The following is a 24,119-nucleotide window of genomic DNA, read 5'->3' as shown; positions in this document are numbered from 1 at the left end:
TCAAAAAGGGTAAAATCACTGAGACCCCAAATATCATCAATTACAACCGTGTAACAACAAACTCAAGAAGAAATTTCTAGATATAAAAAGGTTTCTGATACACTTAACACCAAGGTCTTCAGAAAATAGTGATGCCAAAAGTTATGTGTATTAAAGACAAAAACTCAGAAGTAAATTGGATTAAATAGTTGGTATTTTTTCAGCCTAATATACTACCAAAACATCAGAGACAAAGCAGAGACTGAGGTATAGCTGATTAGCGCAAAACGCTTATAAATAACCTAATGGCTCTCATTAGAGAATTTCTTTTATTTCACCTAAACAAAGACGTTTGGGACAGACTTGTAAGTGGCAAGGAGCACAGTTTTCTGTGTCTCATTTCACAGTATAACTGGCCGTTAAGACAGAGCCAGTTTTGATTAACTGCCCTATATCCACAGCATAGTGAAGCAGTCAGTACAGCTCTTTCCAAAGTAATCCTAGATTATTTCAAATGCAAGTCATACATAGTAGCGTTGCCTAAGCCACAGTTCTGTTTCCCTTGAATGACTTGTTGGGGAAATGTTTTGAGTTTATGAAAATGACAGAGCTTTGATGGATGGACTTTCATGGGAAATGAGTCAGTTGAGAGTCATCCTACATGATGTGCTGGACACAGTTGAGCTCAGAGTACAGTTACATAAAATGTCTTGGGAAAAACTATTGATCTGTTGCTGAGATGGAATGGGCTATTATGGATATTACAAACACTCAATAGTTTTGAAACTTGAGGTTTGAGACATAATTTAGTCAAAGGACCATGTCTGCCACTGAAGAAGCCATGTAAACAGAGGATGTTTTAGTGAGAAGTGAGGGTCTCACCAACCCCCAAGGTTAGGAGATAACTGGAAAGCAAGGAGGTGGGCCTGTGTTGGTGCTCCATTTATAGAGATACAAGGTCAGGAGATGAAGGCCACTTTTACAGCAGCAACAAATTTTGTTTGCAGGAGAAAACTGACTGATGTTTTTAAAAATTATCTATTTATTTGATTTGTTTTATTGGAAAAGTAGATTCACTGAGAAGGCGATACAAAGAGAAAGATCTTCTCTCTGCTGGTTCACTCCTCAAGTGGCCACAAGGGCTGGAGCTGAGCTAGCCGAATCAGGAACCAGGAGCTTCTTCCAGGTCTCCCACGCATGATCCCAAGGTTTTGGGCCATCCTCCTCTGCCATCCCAGGCCACAAGTAGGGAGCTAGATGGAAAGTGGAGCAGCTGGGATATAAACCGGTGCCCATATGGGATCCCAGTGTGTACATGGCGAGGACTTTTGACACTAGGCTATTACACTGGGCCCAATTGACTGACTCTTGAAAAGAGTAAGATGCCAAGCAAAGAGAAAATATCAAGGCAAATTTGACCTGAAAAAGTGATAAAACAAAGAAGACTTGAAGGGCTTCACTAAGACCCACATTCTGCCCTATGGCAGGAGTTTCCCATTGTGCTCTGAGGTTCTTTGTTGGTAACTGACTCATTCCTCACCCCAAAAGTGGACCAAGGAAAGCAGCACTCTTCAGACATCCAGGGCATCATACGCTTTTCCTCAGTCCTTGCTGAACATGAATTATCACACTGTGGCCAGCCTGGATCACACTGCACACACAACAGTTCATCTACATCTGCTCGGAAGGAACCCCTTAGACATTGCCAGCTCTTCAAGGACATCTCCCTGGGGCATCTCCTCTTTGATTTCTTACACTTCCTTGTTGAAGTGTCCTGTGCTGTGTTGTGTTGCCTAAAACGACTGGGAGTGCCTGCCACTTGCACTATGGGCCTGACATTTAATGTGACCCTGAGTTCAGAGCTGTTTTACCCTCCAAGGTGGTACCTCACCTTTTCCAGTTGGCACAGTGCCATTCTTATAGCAGTTGTCACCACCCTCATGCACAGTGCCCAACTTGCATAGACATGTCTGCTGTGACTTGCAGGATGTAGGCATGGGTCACATAATATGAGCGAGGGTCATTAACATGTATTCAGAATTGCCACCATCCTCTCGCCAACACTCGCCTTTTTCGTCCAGCCATGCTTACACTACTTACAAGTTAAGAGATTCTTCACTAGCTCCAAATACCCCTGGAAGTATTTGATCTTAAAAAATGAACAAAGAAGGACCTGATATTGTGAAGGCACAGCAGGTTAATCCACTGCCTTCAACACCAGCATCTCATATTTGAGTGCTAGTTTAACTCTCAGATTTTGTGTTTCCAATCCAGCTCCCTGTTAATGTACCTGGGAGAGCAGTGGAGGAGGATGGCCCAAGTACTTGGACCCATGCCACCCACATGGGAAATTCAGAAGTGCTTCCAGGTTCCTGGCTTCAGTCTGGCCCAATATTGGTCATTGCAGCCATCTGCAGAATGAACCAGTGAAGCTCTCTTTCTGTCTCCTCCCCTTCTCTCTCTCTGTTTGTCTCCATCTCTCTCTCTTTCTTTGTCACTCTGCTTTTCAATAAAATAAATCCTAACAAAAGGGGTCATTAAGAAAAAAGAGCAAAGAAATAAATAGTGCATGATGAGGACAACAAGCAAATACTGACTTTAATAGAGCCAAGATTCAAGCTTTACTTAAGCACATTTGGCTCACACCTTGCTGGCTTTGCTGCACCATGTGCTGTCTCCCTGTGGCAATCTTGAACTCTAAAGGAACTGGAATAGCTTGGAGGTCCTTGAGGAACACCATGGCTTTGTTCTGAGTGTTCTTTAGCAGGTAGGAGAGAACTGGGATACCAGTCAGAAATTGTTTTGATTTTAGAGCCAATGGAATAACTTCCTGGATGAGGAGTGTTTCAGAACCATATCAATACATTATTAGTTCCAGATGTGTATAGAATATCTGCACTGATTTAAATGTGAGAAAATTGCTGGCGACTGACCTTGGGATGGTGAGCCTTGGGAGAATTCAGGAATAACGCTCCCTTAGTGTTTATATTCTTGAGGTTGCATCAAATCATTTAAAGTGATTAGCTCGGGCCCAGTGCAATAGCGTAGCCTAGAGGCTCTAGTCCTCACCTTAAACATGCCAGGATCCCGTATGGGTGCCAATTCTGACCCCACCAGCCCCAATTCTCATCCAGCTCCCTGCTTGTAGCCTGGGAAAGCAGTCAAGGATGACCCAAAGCCTTGGGACCCTGCACCTGCATGGGAGACCCAGAAGAAGCTCCTGGCTTCAGACTGGCTCAGCTCCAGCCGTTGCAATTGCTTGGGGAGTGAATCATTGGATGGAAGATCTTCCTCTCTGTCTCTCCTCCTCTTAAAAAAAATAGTAATTAGGCCATACTAACACAGCTTCTGAGTTGGCCTTCCTGAGGGTAACTCCAGCCACATGTCTTTGAATCTGCTCTGTTTCCTAGAGAGTCCTGGAAGTAGCCATGGCTTTGCTTCTAGGCTGCTGCATTGTGGCACAAAGGCCTGAACAGTTGTTACCATCTGTTATGTCTAATTTCTCAACCTTTTTTGTCCTTTTTCCTATTAATTAAAAGGATTATGATATACATTGAACAGGGACCTGTGAGAATGAGAGGAGTTTATGAAATGGAAAGCACTTAGTCATCTACAAATCATCAGAAAATGGGAAGTATCTTTTATTCTTCTGCTTTACATTTTTTTTTCGATTTTCATTTTATTTGTTTGAAAGACAGCTCCTTGATTCATTGCTTCTCTATCAACTTAAAAGTCAAGCGTGGGTCAGGCTGACTCTGAGAATTCAATCTACATCTCCTGTGTGGGTGGCAGGGACTTGGCTGCTTGAGCTATCACCCACTGCCTTACAGAGTCTGCATTGGCAAGGGGTTGGAAGCAGGAACTAGAGCCAGGACTCAACCCCAGGCACTTTGGATGTGGAATGTAGTCATTCTAAGTGTATCCTAACAGCTGCAACAAATGCTGACCTTGCCTTATTTTTTGATTGCATAGAGATAGTGTTAGTCACCTGGGCTATGGTTCTTGCTTGGGGAACTGTAACAGGAGTCCTAGAAATGACCATGAAGCCAGTGCATTGTTTGCATGGTTGCATACGTGCTTTTGAGAGGATAGCACACATGGAAAGAGCTTGCTGTTAGTCCTTTGTGGTGCTTTCTGAGTGCAGGGTAGGGACTTAGCCAATTATGATACAATCCAGTCTGCACATCACACTTAATGGTTTGAATATGTTCTATAAGCTGCCGTTGATGGCAGTGCTCTGCTGCAAAAACCTCGTCACTTATGCATCTGAAAACTCAGAGTATGCCAGCCCATCTGGGAATTCACTCAAGTGACCAGGTCAGTCATTGTGCTGGGCATGCCCTGATGAGAGCTGCAAAAGCTGCTTGACCATTCACTCAACTTGTTTCTCTTTGGATCCTGAGATGTGTGAACCCTTAACTTGAAATCCTTTTTCCTCAAGTGCTGCTGATTTGTTTCTGAAACAGCAGGTTGCTCAGTAACAACATAATGAGCATCATGCAGCTCCTTAGGAACTGCCTTGTGTGTTGAGGCAGCTTCCCTAGCTTCTACCCACTGGATGACAGTAGTTCCCCAGGCCCGTATCAGTTGTGATACCAAAAATGATGCCAGATATTGCCAGGTCTTCCTTACCATTTTGAGAAAGGGTGCAAGTTGTATCTAGGGTGGGCTGATTGATGACGTATAATATCAGAGCTCAGAGGACAAAAGGGACCTCTGGCTAGAGCAGAGCTATGAAGCTCCTCAGTGGATAAATAAAGCGAAGGGACAAGTGCCTGAAAACATGTGCTTTCCACTGACTTCCCTGGTCTCCCATCCATATCACTCCTTTGGGAAGCTGGAACAGGAACCCAAAAGACAACCAGGAGTGGATTTATTCTGAGTGAACTAATGCAGTGTTAAAGCAAAAGCCATGCTTACCAGTGTTCCAGTCAATACAGAATGCACTCAGTATCAGCTACTAAACGTTTTTTCAAGAACTGTTATTAATTGCAACACATTAATACTCAACACATACATGATCCTGTGCAGCTCCATGTTTACCTCTATGCCACAGCCTTTGATCTCCTACATACGGACATGCTTCCCTCATTCATGATTACACATATGCCCAGTTTCTCTGGGGCCTGCCTGTCCTGTCTTCCCCCATTGTAAATGCCACACAAGGAGACCACTGAGTTCATCACCACTCTACTGCTGAGCTGGGTAATGGGATGTCCTGCCCCACTTACCTTTTTAAGTGGAATGCAAGTGGGGCTGTCTTGGTCTCCTTGAAGACCGCTCTTTATGGACTCAGATGCAATGCCAATTCCCAGGAACAAAATCCCAGCTCTAGCTAGAGGCAGGAGCTGTCATTTCTCTGTGGAGTCTTAAACATACAGAGCCCTGGGAAGTCCCAGATCTGATATGGGCTGCAGGTGTCTGGAAACTGCTACTCTTTCTGCCTCCTACCTGTCCCCTGCAGATCGCAGATTGCTGGCTTCCTTCTTCCTCTTTATTCTCTCATGGGGGAAAAGCAAGTAATGAAACACCTTAGTGGTAGGAAACCTTGATCTTTAAGGTGCTAGGGATACTTCCCATTGAGTGCAATTCTTACTCAGACTTTGTTTCCTATATTGAGACTCATTTCAACAGAACAGCGTTAAGCACCACATTGAGTCATTTTCCCTGAAAATAGAAATGTCAGGTAAAACACATATGGCTGGGGGCCTTAGATGGTCCTCATGTATCTCAGTGAGGCTCCTATGGAAGCAGAGTTTCCTCTACTAATGCAGTCAATGGCTGCCCTGCAACACAGTTGAGTTAACAAAAGGCTCATGCCTGCAGTTCCTCCATCCTATCACAGTCATTGTTGCCCTGGGTATCTGGGCAAGTCCCTCACTCTTCCTTTGCCTCTGTCATTATCCCTACAGTTGGAGGAAGTTATTCACATATTAATACTGAGCTCCTACTTGGTGACAGGAACATTTTCAGATGATTTCAGCTGCGGTCAGATAATCAGTCATTATTCATGTTCTTGCCTTTGGCCTTCTTGTAGCCCAGCTCTGCTGTCTCCTATTTCCTGTCTCCATGTGTCCCAGGCAGCTGTAAAACCTCACAGCCTTAAAGCTCCAGGAAACTCTTGATCTGTAAGGAGAGGGAATTTCCAGGAAGACTGTCTCCTGGCTCTCTTTCTGGAAGGTTCAGTGGTCCTCCAGGGCACAGCACCCTGAACCTCACTGGGACCATCCCCTGGCTATTCCTTGTTTCCCATAAGACACCTCTGCATTAAGAAGGAGCCTCAGCATCCTTCTTGTGGGAGTCCTTAAAGGCATGTGGTGATCATGGTACATTTCATGATGAAATGCTGACAAAGCTGTCAGACTGTTTGACGTGCAGGTCTAATGCACCGTGCGGAATTAGAAGTCAGACTTAGTAAGCCAGCTCATTAAATGCTTAGGAGCGGCGCTCCCCAGAGAGCCTCTTTCTCATATACCATCCTGCTAATCCTCTCCCAGGTCAGCCCCATCAGGGATGCTGTGTCTTGTGCTTGCCTTCTAACCACCTATCAGAAACATCGGAGGCCAGGGTTACTAGAAGCAGCTGCCGTGGAAGATGGTAATGCAGGAGATAAAAGTCAGGATGAGTCACTTTCTGAAGCTTGCTCCCATGTTCATCCACAATTCAGAGGCCCCAGGCCCTGAGAGGTTTCCCTTGGGAGACACTCTTGTGCTCCATTCAGGTGGCACACAATGAGGTGTCGGGGATGCAGCAAAGCAGGAAAACTAGAAACACAAAACCTAGACAAGTTTGGAAGCATCTGTAGTCTTTCTTTTTCATATCTTTGTTACATCTCTTTGGTTATGTGCAAGCTACATGGGGCGGGGGGGAGAGAGAGAGAGAGAGAGAGAGAGAGAGAGAGAGAGAGAGAGAGAGAGAGAAAGTAATTCTGTCATCTACTGGTTTACTCCCCAAATGGTCACAACAGCCAGGACTGGGCCAGGTTGAAGTAAGGAGCCAGAAACTCCATGTGGGTTTCCCATGACAGTGACAGGGACCTAAGTACTTGGGCCAACTTCTACTGCTTTACAAGTGGGTTAATAGAAAACTGCATTTGAAGCACAGAGCAGACAGGACTGAAACCAAACTCTCTGATACAGGGTGTATTTGTCTCAAGCAGCAGTTTAACCATCTGTACTACATCATCCATTCATTTCTAATCCCGACTAGTCTCTTCTAATCATTAAAAAGGGAGCATTGGGGTCCGAAAACTTATGTAGCCAATGTGCCACTTTGATTGGTTTTATTTCCTCTCTCTCTCTGTCTCTCTGTATTGAGGTAGGTTTCAATTTTCATTATGAATAACATAGTCCAAAAATGATAACAAAAATGTGAAGAGAGAAAAACAAAATAAAAGGGAGCCTGATTCTTATGCCACAGTCAACATGGATCTGGGGGGATGGGTATGTGGCCTTGTGTGCACATGTATTGGGGCACACCTGACCTGGGCTTTGAGTATGTCAGAGATGAAGTGCTCAGCTGGCTCCTAAAATGACTGAAGGTGAGTCCTACACCTTAGCACTGTCACTTGCCCTGTGAGTCTGAGCCTGAGGAGTAGGGTCAGGCAATTGGTGTATGTGGCGAGTGCAAAGTCATCTTTCTTTCCTTTCCTAGGCTGCGTAAAAACAATCAAACAGTTTTTGAGGTGGATGAATGGGAATGCAAACCTTGTTTGAAAATGCCTGAATTCTGAATGTTGGAACCCTGTTTTACAGCCTGGATTCTTTCCTGTATGGGCTCCATGCCCTCTTCAAAGGGGACTTTAGAATAACAGCACGAGATGAGTGGGTGTTTGCTGACATGGACCTGCTACACAAAGTTGTTGCTCCAGCCATCAGGATGTCTCTGAAACTTCACCAGGTAAAAGGCCAGTTGTTGTGTTTTAAGATTTTTGGTTTATTTGAAGGGAATGGTGGCTAAGGGGGCTGGTGGAACTTCCATGTGCTGGCTCCAAGGGCTGAGGCTGGCCCAGACAAAAACCAGAGCACAGAGCTCCACCTGGGTCTCCCATGTGGGCAGCAGTGGCCCAAAATACTTGGGCCATCCTCTTCTGATTTCCCAGGTGCATTAGTAAGGATCTAGATTATAAGCAGAACTGCCAGACTTGGCTCTCCAACATGGGTTGCCAGCATGCGGGTTGCAAGTTAACTCCCTGTGTCCCAGCCCCTGAAAAAGTCCACTTTTAAGAAAGCATATACGATTGAAGCTTTAGGAGAATAAAATGACCTTTGAAAAACGTGGCCCTCTCTGCATGGTATCAGGAGCAGAATCATTCATTAGGTAACTAAATTTTGAGGTTGTCAGTGGCAGCCTGTTCGCAGCAGCTGCCAGGTGGTGGTATGCGCTACCAAGAAGGAGCTGAGATATTGGCCAGAGACAGTGATATACCAGAAGTGTCATACTGCATTTAAAATTATGAATATAAGTCATGAAACTTTTTCTCTGTTCCATTAGCTGGGCAATGAGGTGAAGACCAGCTCAGAATTCACAAAAAGAATGTAGAGAGAGAGAGTAGGAGGAGGAGAGGACTTGGCTTTGCAGTTCCCTGCAGGTCACCTTTTGCATGCTGCCCACGGGAACCACTCCCCTGGACCTCACAGAGCCCATTCTTGGACTCTTTCCCTTCCTGCCCCCAGGATCAATTTACTTGCCCTGATGAATATGAAGACTCAGTGGTCCTCTATGAGGCCATCCAGTCTTTTGAGAAGAAAGTGGTGATCTGCCATGAGGGCGATCCAGCCTGGAGGGGCGCAGTGCTGTCCAACCAGGAAGAGCTGCTCACCCTTCGGCATGTGGTGGATGAGGGCTCTGATGAGTACAAGGTCATCATGCTGCACAGAAGCTTCTTGAGCTTCAAGGTGATCAAGGTAAGCTGGGCAGTCACACCTCCCAGGTCTCCTGTGGGCACAAGTCTCTTCTTTGGGGTAAGCCTGAGAATGAGAGTAATAGTTGGCATGGGCCAGCACCATGCCAGAGACACAGTCTGGGAGGAGTGTTGCTCAGGCTGGGTGCCATGTCTGCTAGCAGGACTGTCTCTCACTTTAGTGAAGGATGCTAGCCGGAAGATGGCAGTTAGGGTCTCTGACATCCCAGAACTTTCTCTAATGGCCCAATTCCTGCATCTGAGAGCCTTATTCCCCATGACTTCTTTTCATGGAGTCTCAAATTGCTGGAGTATAACAGGAACTTGCTGTTTTATCTTTCCTCTCAGTTTCCCCCAAGTAAACGGCATCCAGTCTCAGAGGACTGCCATGTGACTTTACCATCTAAAGAGCCTTAGGCCAGCGTGCTGGTGATGTCACAGAGAGGCAGCCCCAGAGCTCTGCTTGCATGCTGGAACCAACAGACCCAAAAAAACATATGGCCCCTCTGCTTCTGTCCCCTGTTCCCTCCATGACCTGCAGGTCAACAAGGAGTGCGTGCGTGGACTGTGGGCTGGGCAGCAACAGGAGCTCATCTTCTTGCGCAACCGCAACCCGGAGCGTGGCAGCATCCAGAACAATAAGCAGGTGCTCCGAAACCTCATCAATTCCTCCTGTGACCAGCCCCTGGGCTACCCCATGTACGTCTCCCCGCTGACCACATCCTATCTAGGGACCCACAGGCAGCTGAAGGACGTCTGGGGAGGACCCATCACCCTGAACAGGATCAGGACATGGTTTCGAACCAAGTGGTTGCGGTAGGTTTGGGCCACACTGAGGCCTTTCTTGCCTAGGTGGTGTGGAGGGTGTGAGGTTCTGACGCATCCTCATTCATCAGGCTAGTTTCACTGCCAGTCACCATGGTCTCTGAGGATGCCAGTCACTGGACCCGAGAGACATCTGGCTGACAGATCCTTTGTCTCAGCAGCCTTGGAGCTGGACTCAGTAGGAAATCTCTCGTGAATGAGAATCTTTTCCTCCTGGTTCTTGGCCACACTGAGCCTGCTTCAATATTGGTGGTGCTGCAAGGCTGGGGATCTTTAGAGAATAGCAGATCCCCACCTGCTGGGAAAAACCAGACCAAAAGTCAGCCAGCACACAGCTTTGACCCATAAACTGGCAGTAGTCCTGTCTCAATCTGCTTGGGACAAATTTGAACACATTTTGTCTGAAAGTAGCTGAGATCCTTAGCAAGCCTCAGAGCTAAGGGTTCTTGTGGGAGGCTCAGAGGAAGCTTATTCACACCAGTACAGTCTCCTTATTTACCGTGCTTGGAGAGACTAGAGCCTCTCTCTGGATCGGAAGTGTGCAGGGTCTGCGGTCCCGATGTAGCCCTGGAGCTAATGGGCCATGGAGGGGCAGTGGAAATGTACTGAGGCCCTTGAAGCATTTCTCCCTCACACAGGGTGCGGAAGGACTGCAACACTGGCCAGCACAATCGTGCCAATATTGAGGACGTGGATGGAGGAGGGGCTCCATCTGTAGGCGGCAGCATGGCCCTGAGTGCCGACAGCCAGGCCAGCAGTGCAGAGCAACCTAGGAAACGTGGCTCCCAGCACTGGGCCTCCCCCCGGGAAGGGACCCGGAGGGCAGGTAGGTACAGGTCATCCAGAAAGGTCCATGTGGTCCCAGCAATTAACCCCCTAGATTATATTGTCATTCAAGTTCCTGAGAGGTTGAAAAAAAATCAACACTGGACCAACAGATGCTGAAATTTACTGACTTTGGTTGGTTCCACTTAGAAAAAAAAAAGTTCTGTTTGTGATTCAGCTCGCATCATATTCCCTTGGTTCCCTTTGTTCCCTTGGTCATCTGTCCATCTCTCTGCCTGTCTAGTAGCCACTGTATTCCAGCCTCTCTCTGGGGACCATTGGGTTATGTGAACTCTGGCTGTGTGAGTGGTGGTGGGAGGCTCTAGCTGTCCATGGTGTCCTCTTATTTCTGAGGCACACACAATGGACAGCCACAAAGCCTCTCCTCCCTCTTAGACTTCCCCTTTGCTCTCTCCTTCCTTAAATCCCAGAAGGTAAGAAAAGAAGGGAGGAAGAGTACCTGGGGCCAAGTTCAGCTGAGTGTTAAGTTTAAGATCATTCTTTAAACTAATGCCCAGGTTGTTAGGCTGGAACAGATGGGAGGAGTTCTGGGCGTCCGCTGGTGGCACTGCGCCGGGAGGAGGGGCAGCTCAGCAGTGGCTCACACTGATGAGAGGCCTGCGGCTACAGGAGACCTACAGGAGACACAGATGCTCTGCCCGCTTCCTGCTGGCCCCTGGCATGGCCCACGAACGTCTGTCCACGGTTCCTCCCTTGGCATCTGTTCTACCTCACCATCCAGAAGCATTTAGTAAGCACCACTGTGCACACCTCCTCGGCTGGCTCTGCCTGAAATGAGCTAGGAAGACTAGTCCCTGCCTCGTGGGGGCGCCCAGAGCAAGGCAGAGGATTGAACTGAAATAATGAGATTTTTGTAAACACTGGCAACATTAGACAGATGAATAAGGTGGGGGGAGGCAGGAGGGAGAACAGATACATGATGAGCAGAACATGAGTAGGAGATGAAAATGAATGTAGGTAGGTAGGTTGGTAAATGGACAGAGTAATTGCTGTGTATTTCTAGGGAGCAGTAAAGAGAACCCCCCTCTGGGTAGCTGGATACCACCTGTCCTGGGCCCCAACAGAACATCTGCCCCAGTCCTCCAGTGCTGTGGCTACCTGGTTATCACATGAAAGACGGGGTTCAACATCACCTAAGCTATTTTCCAGATTGGAAAAAAAATCCAAAGCTGGGTCCTAGCAATAAAATGAGTGAGTCGGCATTCTGCAGGGGCTGTGTGTCCAAGTGACTTGTCTGTACTAGCTGTGGCGGGCCAGAGCTCCCTAAGCCACAGACCTCATGAAATGCCCTTTTGCTTGTCCCATAAACTGAAAAGCACCTGCAGCTGTCTTTGGTCTGGGAAAGCTGAGGTTCCCTCCTCTTAACCCACTCGCCTTAGGGAGTGAGCTCTACCCCATCATAGGCCTGCAGCTGGAAACCATCTAAGAAATCACATGCTTGTGTGGCAGATGTTGGAGCAAGATCCCCCAGCAACCCAAACCAGCTGTTAATTTTCATTATTGCTTCTTAAGACTGTTATATTTTACAAGTTAAGAAAGCAGGCCTGGAAAAATACCTTAGAGCCAGGGCTACCAGTCCCTCTGATCACAAGCTCCTCGCCCAGTGTTAGTGTGCTGCCCCAAGCTCCATCACCTGCTGGTGTCTCTGGAGACTTTCTAAACTTCTGGCCAACTCTCAGCAGCTCTTTGAGCAAACCCACTTTGCTTCGCTACCATCCTGTCTGTGCCTCGTTCTACAAGGCTGGTTAGGATTTGATAGCTCTGACAGGTGTCCAGGGCGGTTCTGTAGGAACTTCCAGAGTGCTGCTTTCTATAGATCCACTTCTGCCATCCTCAGCCTTCAGGCTAAGAGACTGGGCATAGAGAAGGGAGGTGCTCAACGCTTGAGTGGCCAGTCTGGGATTTAGAGCCAGGCATGCTGCTCACAGAACCTAGGATCCTACCCACCTGCTCCTACCATGGTCCTAGCCCTGGGGTGCTGCCTCCTCTGGCAACAGCTCTTGCCCCCCCCCCCCAAGCCCTGGGAGTGAAGCAAGAACAGCTAGGATTGCCTGACTGAACACCTAGCACTCTGCGTTTGCTCCCAGCATTCCATCTGTGCCGCTGGCAGCATCCCTGCCTGCAGTGACTTTGTCCTGTTCCCAAGCTGGCAAGGGCTCCACTTCCAGGTGATCTCCCTTCTGGCCCCAGGCAGGAGCAGGCAAAGCCAACTCCAGGTTCTTCCTGCAGCAGCCAGCCTATGCAGGGGCTGCCACAGGTCCCTCCAAGGTTCAACAAGCCACATGCTTGGGGAAAGGCACCATTGCCCAGGGGGAGCTGTCCTGAAGCTTGCGCATCTGGCAGAGGGTCAGAGCTAGATGGGGTAAGGAGAGGAGCAGCAGACTTGTCTATCCTGCACGTCAGAGGAGGGAGAAGCCTCTGTGTTGCCTTTTTTCTCTGTAGCTTTTCCAGAAGCTCAGACAGCTCACATGACATCATGAATCTGCCCACATGGCAGCCTGAGCAATCACAGAATCCATGCCAATCTTCTGTGGAACAATGGTTCAGGCTTAGAATGAGCCTGATTGGTTAGCCAGGGTCTGCACTGGTAGGTGCCACCAGTGAGGCCACTTGAGCAGGAAAAACACATCATCTCCTAGTTGGGCAGCTGGAAGGCCGATCTCAGGGTGATGGAAGGGTTGGACCCCCTGGAATACTTGCAGGGAGTTGTACTCCATGCCAGGCCTTGGTCCTGGTGGGTACTGGCCATCTTGCCTTGGCTTGCAAAAGCCTCACTGAACAATTCAATGGCAGCAACAGCCACAAAAGAGAGAAAAATCTGAAGCAATGAACTTTGGGGGAGGGGTAAGGATGTTAGTCCTGACCAGATTTCAGATCTTTGCCACATGGGGGCGGGGATCGGTCCTGCCTCCCTGGAATCCCCTAGGAAGAGCCTCACCACACCAGGGTGGTCCTCTCGGGGGCATTAGAGTCACTGACTGCGGACAACGGGTGGTGTAGTTTTGGATGGTGATCAGCTTTATGGGGGAAAAAATCACAAACAGATGCTTGGCCACTCCACACTCTGATTAAACCATCAGTCAGCTTCCCTGCTGTTAATTCTGGTTTGTCAGGTTTCATTTTTTTCTGCAAGAGCAATACATTCATCTCCATAGCACAGACCCTCTAGGCAGGCCAGGGCCTACTCCTGCAGTGGAAGCAGGTGGTGGACATGGGTACACTGGTCCTGAACCAGAGGATCAGGAACAGCACCCTGATGTGAACAGCACTCCACTTTCTCAACCTCTGGACAGGAAACAGTGAGGTCGGAGTACCCAGGCACTTGGGAGACAGGCATTCCACCCTGCTGTGCCCAGAGTATAGGCAAAGGGCCTTTCATTCCATAAGCCACTCCAGAGAGGAGGGAGCTAGCAACGGGCCGATGCGCGCCGATCCGAAGCCGGGAACCTGGAACCTCTTCTGGGTCTCCCACGCGGGTGCAGTGTCCCAATGCATTGGGCCGTCCTCGACTGCTTTCCCAGGCCACAAGCAGGGAGCTGGATGGGAAGTGGAGCTGCTGGGATTAGAACCGGCGCCCATATGGGATCCCGGGGCTTTCAAGGCGAGGACTTTAGCCGCTAGGCCACGCCGCTGGGCCCCCGAGTAATTTCTTAACATTAGACTCCAGTGACCACTGATGATAAGTGAAGCAGCCCTGTGTCCTGGCAAGCAGCTGCTTGCCTTCTGATGCCTGAGCTGCTAAAGCTGGTCTGCAGATGCTGCACAGGGATACGGTGTACACAAACCCCACTTCAAGGTTTGCTTCTTGCAGAGGCTTGGACAGGACCAAATCTTTTTGGGGGCAGTCCAATCCTTGTTCTCAAACATGGCCTTGTTAAGCCTGGTCTCAGCAAGAGCTGGGGCCAGAGGGGTCCGTGAAAAAAGGCCTGGCAAAGGGAACAGGGGCAGGGCCACACCAGAGGAGACCACTGGATCTGAGGCATGCAGCTGGTCAGGGCCACCTTTCAGGGTTTGATGTGCAAAATAGTGATTTCAGGAAACAGAGACCTCAGCATGTAGTTTCAAGGCATGCACCCCTTGATTTCCCTTTCCTGGGCACTAGGTTTTCTTATCACCACTTTTCAGAGAAGCATAAAAACCAAGGTCCTGAGCCAAGAACACATTTTTTCAAGCGTGCTTTAGTTACACGGTGGCATCTGCTTGGTTTGCCTGGACCCAGGCTCTTCCAGAATTGCAGGATTTTTCTGTACTGAAAGCAGGCAAGTTTCAGGCAAATGGGGCAGGCTGGTCAATTCTCCCCCACACACACTCCCACAGCAATTCAGCCCACTGTGACCTTGGGGTGCAGGGCTTTGTGGGGTTGGTTCGTTGCTTCTCAGGACCTGGAACCTTTGGGAGGGTAGGGACCTAGTTGTTTGGGCCTCACAGGTGGCAGATTGCTCTGGGCTCTAATAGAGCCACCTGCTGTAAATTTTCTGTTCTCTTTTAAAGGTAGGAGAAAAGGCAGGAGCCAGTCTGTCCAGGCGCATTCAGCGTTAAGCCAACGGCCACCCACCCTGAGCTCCTCTGGCCCTATCTTGGAGAGCTGCCAGGTCTTTCTCCCAGCGTCCTCATCGGTGCATGAGTTGGCCCAGAGGCTCTCAGGCAGCCGGCTCTCGCTGCACAACTCGGCTGCATCCCTGCACTCTCAGCCCCCGCCTGTCACCACCACGGGCCACCTGAGCGTCCGTGAGCGGGCCGAGGCACTCATCAGGTCTAGCCTGGGCTCCTCCACCAGCTCCACCCTCAGTTTTCTCTTCGGCAAAAGGAGCTTTTCCAGCGCGCTTGTTATCTCTGGACTGTCTGCCGCTGAAGGCGGCAACACTAGTGACACCCAGTCCTCCAGCAGTGTCAACATCGTGATGGGCCCCTCGGCCAGGGCTGCCAGCCAGGCCACCCGGGTAAGGAGCTGGTCAGGGCGGAAGCTGGGGTTCCAGGTCTGGGCTGCTTAACCATGCACTGCTCTGTGGCTCCCATACCCTCTGCCCACAGATCCCATCATCTTCTCTCTAGCTCCCAGTGTGACAGTAGCCAGTGGTCCACCTTGAAATGGCTTGTCTGTGAGACAGCCAAGATGAATATACATTTTCCGCACTTAATAACACTCAGGCTGGCATTGGGCAGAGGTTCAGCACAGTTGCCATCATGAACTCCAAATGCACAGTTGGCAAGAATGTTCCCCACTTGTCCAAACAGTGAGGGCAGAAAAAGGCAACATCCACACTAACATTAAGTCCTCATTGCTTCTCATGCAACAGATCTTATTTTAAAGCTGCTGAGATGGCCTACTGCATTTGGTAATTTAAATGCTAGCAAGTGAGTTTTAAGGGCTTCATGCAAATAAGTCATGACTTGCCCAGAATTCCCAGCTAGCTGCCTTTAGATGAACATGTGAGCATCCTCAGTGAGAAGTAACCAGATACCCAACAGCTGTCCTCTGTAGTGTGATACGGATGAAAAAGTTGATGACATTAAAGCAAAGAAATGGACCAGATGTGTAACTTCTGTTCCTCCTTAGCATTCATTTTTCTACAGGAGGGAAATCCCAGACATTTGGCCCCTCCTGAGTGTAGGTCTCTGGAGGAGGGGGATGGGGCTATACCTGGGCAGCAGAGGGTAGCAGCTGGGAAGCAGCTGTCCAGGCAGGTAGGAGGGGCTGGCCTCAAGTGCCCAGGCTGCCACAACTGAGATGGCCTCCGTGTGTTGGCTTCCTGGAGCTCCCAGGCCTGGTACACACAAGGAGCTAGCTGCTACAGGTCTCGGACCTAACTTTAGATAATTCAACATATAAAAGCCCCCCTCCTCCTTCCTTTTTCTTTTCCTCAACAAAAATGTACAAGTGATCACCTGCTCCATCCTCAGTGTGTTGAAGTCACCCTCTGCAGGCAGTGGTTCAGTCAATTCTGCTTCTCTGGCAAGGATAACTGAGTCCTAGGGTCCATGTCTGCAGGTCAGCCTGCGGGAATTCAGTGTTTATGGCAGATGAACCTATGTGTGAAGGAAGTGACGCCGGCCAAGACAAGGGAAAGGCAAACCCACACATGGCCTTTTCCAGAGGCCATCTCTTCCCACTGTGACCAGTCATCCAGGCATAGTTTCCACAGTCAGAGACTTCAGAGGCACGTGCCTGAGCCCTGTAGGCCCCTGTCCTTGACCTGCCATCGCAACCTGCCCTTGGGGATGCTGCCACAGCAGCCAAGGGTTCTACAGTGAGGGTGGGGAATTGGGCAGCCAACCAGGGCAGAGCTGTTCACTGTCCCTCTCTTCTTCCTGGCAGCACTACTCCGAGCCATGTGAACCCACTGATAGCATGGAGCAGGAGCAGTATTGTGACCAGCGTCTGGTTGAAGCAATGGCAGACAGCCGCGGGATGACCTGCAGAAGAGCAAGCCAGGAGGACATGGGCCTGGATGACACGGCCTCCCAGCAAAGTGCTTCTGATGAGCAGTAGCAGATCCTGCATCTACTCAGGGCACAGACTTCCCAGTGGCTCTCACTTCCTAGGTCTTCCCTGGGTTCCCCAGCCAAAAGGAGCCACCCCCAACATATGTGGAGCCCCTTTCTGTGGGAGACAGGGAGCTGCTCTAAAAAGCAGAATAAGTTTTTATCTCAGGTTCTTAAAAAAAAAAATCTCATATTAGGGAGGGACAATAAGACATCACACCTCTTCCAAGTGCTCAGTGCCCCAAGCAGCACAGAACAGGCTTCCCGCCGACTTTGCAGATACTGGCAGTTTCAAACTAAAGCCACTGAGTATCTTTAAATAACTTGAGTTAGTAGAACCCATGACTAACTCTTCTCCTACCCTCTTGAAAAACAAGACACCTGCATGTTAAATATTCAGCATCTTACACACTGCTGTTACCATGACCAAGAAATGAATAGCAGCACCTGCAATACCATCAGCTGGTTAAGTGAATTAAGGTTATGAAATCTGAGTGTTGAGAAAACCTCATCTGTTTATAGCATTTATGCAGCTGTTCAGCGTAAAAGCAGCTTCACTCCCTGAACCGTGGCCATGCATGCATGCAGTCTTGTCTGAGGTAGTCTGTGAAGAGCCAGGATATCCAAGGGTGTGAGCAGACACAGAATCCAGTCGGCGTGTGGAAAGCCATCGTGGAGTCACCTGGCGCTCCTCCACATGGTCCCATGAGCTTCCCAGGATGCCTACTTGTCTTCTGAGCTGAGTGACCTTTCCCTGTAGCACAGCACACTTGGCACACACCTCTGTTTTGGGAATTAAAATGTTTACAGTTATTGCTGGGTCTGGCGTTTGCATTTTGCATTTTGCTGAAACTGTGTCTTTGGGTAAATCCAAAGACAGCATTTCCTGTCTCGAGACTCCCACTGGAAAAGAGCCCAACTTTGGTTGCTTGCTGATGTAAGTGAGCATGAGGGGTCCCAAAGCAGTGTCCAGGAGATTGTCACTGACTCATGGACCTGCTGAGCCATCCCTTTAGGACAGACAGTAGAAAGAAATACTCAATTTGGACAGAGGTCTGTACCTTTCTTTCAAATTATCTAGGGTTTGAAAACTGGGACAAAGGTGGTGGAGATGGGAGGAAACTGTAGAGAATCCCACATCCCTTGGAAGGAGATGGTAGCACTCTCCCCGCTGCCCCCGCCAACCACTAGTAAAGTAAGAATTAGCAATGAATAATGGTACGTGAGCCCTGCGGTTAGTCAGTGCCTTCATTCTTGTGTCAGCAATCTTTAGAGACCAATTTCTTTAGTTCTAATTTCCACGCAGGTGTCTTAACGGGACACCTTGCTATAGTTCTCTGAGCCAGCCAAGGCAAGTTCCTGTGCTCCTCAAACCCCAAGTCTGAACATTAGGCCCTGAGCGCTGAGCTCAGGGGTGCTTATTGGAGCTTAGTAAGAGAAATCACTAGTGCCTGGCCAAGATCAGCAAGTGGCACTTTCTGAGTAGCCAGAAGCAAGAAAACACAGAACAGACCATCTCCCTGGAGTGAGGAACCCAAGTTGCAGAGAAGAGGTGCAGTTCCGCCTGCTGTCTCAGGGCCCTCCGTAGTCCTCTGATTCCTGAGAGGACTGTGGGTGCTGCTTTGAACGCTAATGCCCAGGTGCACACAGCACAGAAGAAAAAGACAGTTGACCTGGGAGTACTTCTGGGATTCTGTGGATATTAGGTTAGCATCAGCCATACATCCCCCACTTTGGGTTATGATATGCAACTTTACATGTACAACTCATGAGCTTGTTAATCTGGTCCTTAGGCAGTTAGCTGCTTCTCAGGATGTGGGCTGCAAGCTGAGTTTATAAAACCCCTTTTAAAGGAAACATACCTAGGTTGACATCTTTGCCTGAGTTGTTCAAATATTGCTGCCAATATACAGATTTTTAAAAGCTCCTTTCTACATTTGGACTCTAAACACAATGGTTTCTCCTTTAAAGACAATGTCAAAGTTGCAGCATTTGTTCTGAATTTTGCACTGTGTGTTGAAACCATCTGTGTCTGTTGAGTAGTGTTCTAAAATCACTGGAAGTTCCAACTGCTCTTTTCCCATAAAATGTGCAACGCGACATGTGTTAACTTGGGCTCTGCCACCTCTCTAATGTTTGGTCCCCAAGCATCATGCCACACAAGCCTCTGCTATCAGCACACTCACATGGGTGATCTTTTCACCTCTAAGGTGGAGGGAAAGGCAAGAGGGCCACATTTTCTGTGCTCATGCACCCCTCAATGTTCTAAGTCCTGGGGACAAGATCATAGTCTGAACTTGTAACTTTGCTGGGAACCTCTGTCAGCCATGATAATCAGAGAGATGTCCGGCTATAATACTGGTCCAACTTTCCTACGTTTTCCACAGTCCCCTCGCTATGTAAACACTACCTTGCTATTTCATTCCTCTTCATACACCCAGCTGCCAGCACAGGCGTCTGTAGAGCCATTGAAGGTTTCCTTCCATCGTGTGGCATCATTCTCTTCCCCTCATCCACTCTGGAAGAGAAACTAGGCACAAAAAAGGAATCAAAGAGCCCAAGAGAACTCAGCCATAGCAGGGTCCTGATGTGACCCCCAAGCCATTCAGTGCACTGAAACAGAGTGACAGTGTTTTAAAGACTGTGAAACCCTCCTTTTCAAGGACTCATGTGTTGGTAAACACCAGATTTACTTTTATATTTATTAAAGAACAACTAACCAAACAATGAGAGATGGGGGAAGACAACCTAACAGGTTTTTTAAAAAATTAAAAAATAATAATCAAATAACCATCTCCTTAATATCATCAAATACTGTCCCTTTAAATTGTATAATCCTGAGGCTGCACCTGGAGAGAAACTGAATTTTCCTGACATGCAAAACTGATTAAATGGTGAACTCTTTCTGTCCCCCTTTTCCTGAACAATTTCATAAACTTCAGTGAGGGGGAATTCCATTGAATACTCTGAAAACTATTTCTGATTTCATAATTTACTCAAATCATGCGCATGACTGCAAGGGGAAATAAACAGAAAACTTTAAGCATAAATAAGCCACAGTGGACTGTTAATCCTGCACTGTCAATCCAGCAACAAGGTTAATCTGAGCTTTCAAACATTTTATGGAGAACAGCTGTCAAACTGTGTTTGGAAAAGTCCACAAGGTCTCCTAAACCTGAAGACATAAGACCTTGACCAGCCAGGCACCCACCAGGCTGCTCTTGGAGCCCGTGCTTCCACCCGTGTGGAACACGAGCTGTCTTCACTTTCTGCTGCTCTGCACACACGTCACGATATCAGGCAGAAGGTGGTTTCTGTTTTCCTTAGTGACCTGTGTGGGGGAAGAAAGAAACCAGGCATCAGAGGTTTTTGTACTTTTCCCCAGGGCTGTGATAGGACATCTTCTAAACACAAACATCCTGGAAGACTGGGCACTGTGGCTGGTGGGGGGGAGAGGGGCGTGTTCTGAGGCCCAAAAAGAATCATAACACTAAGGTCTGTCACCAGCGTCTGCAAAAGGGCAGATCAAAGGTGAAGATGTGTTTTGATGTCTGATGGGTTTCACCCATGTAAGAGCCTGGGCTGAGTCCTGTGATGTATGCTGGGACAAGGAGCAGGCCGAACGGGACCTAGGCCCTAAGTACAACCCAAGTAGACAGTTGCCTGAGTCCATGACAGCAACTGGCTCATTAGCAGCAAGCTTCACCTTACCATCTGCTTTTACTCACTACCACACAATCCAACAGTAAAAGAAAAGAATCCTGGGTAACAGGCTATTCCTAAGAGTAAAGGCAGGACCATCCCTTCGACCTTCCTGCTTGGCCCCCTATGACACCACTCACCTCCACGCATATGAAATGGTGAGCAAAAGCTGGCCAAGGTGCTACAGACACAGATAAGGACCTGGGCTTCACAGAGCTCACACAGCAGGGTAGAGGGACGTACAGGTGCGATGAGGAAAAGGAATGTTAATAGTCTGTGAGGAGAGTCTGTGGGCATTTGGTACTGGTGTGTGGGTGTGGTCAGGAAGGGCCAGACCTGGATGTAATTTGACAGTGGACATGAAGAAGTGCGTCCAAACAGAGGAACTGAGTAGAGCATCCTGGTGGGAGGGAGGGAATCTCTGCCCCCTCTTCAGTGCTTCTGCCTGGGTAAGTATGAGAGGAAGAAGGGCTGCATCCCACTGCAGACCTGCTATGGTTTGAATGCATCCCCTTTAAAGTTTATGTGCTCAGTACCTAACCCCCAAATTCATTTTATGGCTATGTGGAGGTGGTTTCTTTAGCAGGTAAGTAGGATCACATGAGATCATCAGTGTGGGGCTCCCACTGTAGCAGCTTTTAAAGAAGAGGAAGAGAAGCCAGGGCTGGCAGGCTTGCTCTGGCTCATCATTGATGTCCTCTGCCATGTTACTGTGCAGCAAGAAGACCCTCACCAATGCCTGTGCAAGATCTTGGATGCCCAGCCCCAGAAAGATGAGCTAAATCAGCCTTTGTTCTGTGATAAGAAGAGAAACAGGCATTCGATTGTTGTCTAACAGAGTAGGTGCCCAATTTGTGTTCAATGGGGAGATGCTTCATCACTTGGGTCCCCTGGCATCTGCTCACCCTTCTTTTTCGGATAATCGGATTTTCTTTGGAAATTTAGTTCATCTAAGAACCTCACCCCAAGTTGAGGAGGAGGGAAGCTGGGCCCTGGAGATTTGTCTGAGATACGAACCTGAGTAAACAAAACAGCCAGAGCTGATGCTGTAGTTTTCCAACTGTGTCTTTGCTGCATGGATCCTATGTAGCTTTGGCTTCAATGGAAAAGAGGAACATCAGCTCCTTATTCAGTTTGATGAGAAATCCCCACAACCTTGAAGGCTTTTGTTGCTAATTTTTGAGTTAAACTAGCCAAAGCCCATCCTTGTTATCTGCATTCAAAAAATTCACCTGATGGGAACAGAGGCCAGGGATATGAACTTGGCAGATTCATAAGGAATTGCACTGGGTTCTGCCTACAGCATCTATGACAGTGTCCTGTGTGGCTCACCAGGCCAAGAATTTGGAGACAGTGACATCTGGGGCAATTTCCTCTTGCCTAAACATTTTGTCACCTTTACCAGAGTGAGAAAGGATGAGAGGCTGAGCTGGAAGAGGAGGTATGTAGAGGTATGTAGAGGTATGTAGAGGTGGGGAAAGGAAAGATGCCGTCCTGATGGAAACAGCTCTGACTTACTGAGGGTAAAAAGGAGGAGGATGGGTGGATGCAGCTCAGCCCCCTCCAGACATTCCTGCCTCTCATATCCCTGAGGAGACACCCCCTCCATCCAGCCTCAAAAAGGAGCTGCCACACATGGACCATGGACATCTGACGTCATCATTTTGCATTGAGCTTTGGTGCTGCTGGTGAAATTAAAATCCTGGTACAGTTGAGAGAACTATCATGAGAGAACAAATCCATAGACGAGGCAGCTTGCAGTAAAGAGGAAGAAGCAAGGTGTGCTGTCTTTCTGTTTGTCTTTCCTAAGCCTCATTTCCAGTCTTTAAATCCCTGTGACAGACAGCTGGGGGAATTTGTGGAAGGTGAAGAGTAAGAAGGTGTAAAGTCGGTTGCCCCTGATGGTCTCCTGGGCAGAGGCTGCCTCCTTGCGGGAACAAAGGCCTGCACAAGCAGTATTCTTCAAGAGAGATCCTCAAAGAGTGCTTGCATGCCACAGCCCCAGCTTCACATTTCAGGGAAATGCCTTGTCAACATCCCCATCACAACCACGTGGCAGTCACAGACTCCCACAGAGCTATCAGCACACTGGGCTCTCATTTCCAGCTCACACCAGGCTCACAAGGGAGACAAGGCACATGCAACTAGTCCCATTTCAAATAAGAGGAGATAAAGCCTCAGGAGACAGCAGCTATGGACCTCCTGTGATAGACTTCTCATCTGTCACTCAGGGGTCCTGCCCAAGTCCCTGCTCCTGTGCCAGGGAGATGTCCCTGTCAGGAAGTGCAGGGGGCAATCGGTGTCACAGCAGGGGCTGGGCCAGTTACATCCAGAATTGAGTGTTCTCTTCAGGTCTTGGTGATATATAAAAAGAACAAAAAGACACATTTTGAGAACACTGTCTCATGAAAAGATAATGACCAGAATCAAGTACTACATTATTAATATAAAACCTCCCTTTGATTTCCCTAAGATTATTTCTGAAAATGGTGTGGCGAGATGTTTATGTGAAATTGTCTGTGGAAGACAAACTCTCAAATGCAGGAACAAGCACAATGTCCTCTGCCCATCTCAGCACTCCATTCCTTAATGTGAAACTGCGGTCTCTCCTGGCTTTCCTCCCTCTCCCCTGCCTTTAGAAACCACTATATTGTTTTCTGTCCATAAGTTTGATATTTTATATAAATGGAATCAGACAAGGAGTGCTCTTTTGTGTCTGCTTGTTTTACTTAGTGTAACGTTTTCAAGATCCATCCACGTTGCTGCATGAATCAGTACTTCATTCCCTCTCAATGCCAAACAATATCCCACTGTAAGGACAAACCACATTTTGTTTATCCATTCTTCAGTTGTTGGGCTATTCCCATGCTTTGGTTCTTATGAATAATGCTTCCATGAACATTCTTGCACATATGTTTGTGAGAACATATGCTTTCAGTTCATTGGGATGTATACCTAAGAGAGGAAATATTGGCTTATATGACAATTCCAGGTTTAACTTCTTGAGGGACTCAAACTGTTTCCCATAGTAGTTTAGACAACTTATATTCCTATCAGCAGATGAGGGTTCCAATTTCTCCACATCCTCACCAACACTTGCTACTTCCCATTTCTCATAATTTTCCTTCAGCCATCTTAGAAGATATAAAATGGTACCTCACTATGGTTTTGGTTTGCACTGCCCTAATAACTAATGACGCTACATATCTTTTTGTATGCTTAAGGACCATTTGCATATCCTCTTTTTCTGGAATGAACCTTGTCTACTGATTTCTGTTACAGCAGCAAGTAATTTCTATGCCCAACACTAGCTCTGCACTCAGAGGACAGGAATGCCTGGGCCCAGAGGATGGCACTGAATTCCTGGTAAAACGAAAATAGT

The 24,119-nt window shown here is 48.1% G+C and overlaps 2 protein-coding genes across 3 annotated transcripts in view; one reads left to right on the top strand and one right to left on the bottom strand.

Moving 5' to 3' along the window:
- PCNX2 (pecanex 2) overlaps positions 1 to 17,082 on the top strand; it is a 254,759-nt gene extending 237,677 nt beyond the window's left edge. The window contains exons 29-34 of the mRNA XM_058669358.1: positions 7,734 to 7,878; positions 8,655 to 8,885; positions 9,423 to 9,697; positions 10,345 to 10,536; positions 15,048 to 15,492; positions 16,869 to 17,082. Of these exons, the coding sequence (XP_058525341.1) occupies positions 7,734 to 7,878; positions 8,655 to 8,885; positions 9,423 to 9,697; positions 10,345 to 10,536; positions 15,048 to 15,492; positions 16,869 to 17,042 (1,462 nt within the window). The 3' untranslated portion in view covers positions 17,043 to 17,082. The remainder of the gene's footprint in view (positions 1 to 7,733; positions 7,879 to 8,654; positions 8,886 to 9,422; positions 9,698 to 10,344; positions 10,537 to 15,047; positions 15,493 to 16,868) is intronic.
- A 3,141-nt stretch (positions 17,083 to 20,223) lies between these two features.
- The window catches only part of NTPCR (nucleoside-triphosphatase, cancer-related), a 28,178-nt gene continuing 24,282 nt past the window's right edge, over positions 20,224 to 24,119 (bottom strand). For both annotated transcript variants that reach the window (XM_036495291.2, XM_004578532.4), the window contains one exon: positions 20,224 to 20,366. In XM_036495291.2, coding sequence (XP_036351184.1) covers positions 20,298 to 20,366 — 69 coding nt within the window. In that variant the 3' untranslated portion in view covers positions 20,224 to 20,297. The remainder of the gene's footprint in view (positions 20,367 to 24,119) is intronic.

Source organism: Ochotona princeps, chromosome 10 (assembly GCF_030435755.1).
Source record: "Ochotona princeps isolate mOchPri1 chromosome 10, mOchPri1.hap1, whole genome shotgun sequence".
In the NCBI taxonomy this organism is placed as follows: domain Eukaryota; kingdom Metazoa; phylum Chordata; class Mammalia; order Lagomorpha; family Ochotonidae; genus Ochotona; species Ochotona princeps.
Note: the sequence above shows the minus strand (reverse complement) of the source record. Positions and strands in the feature narration are given on the sequence as shown.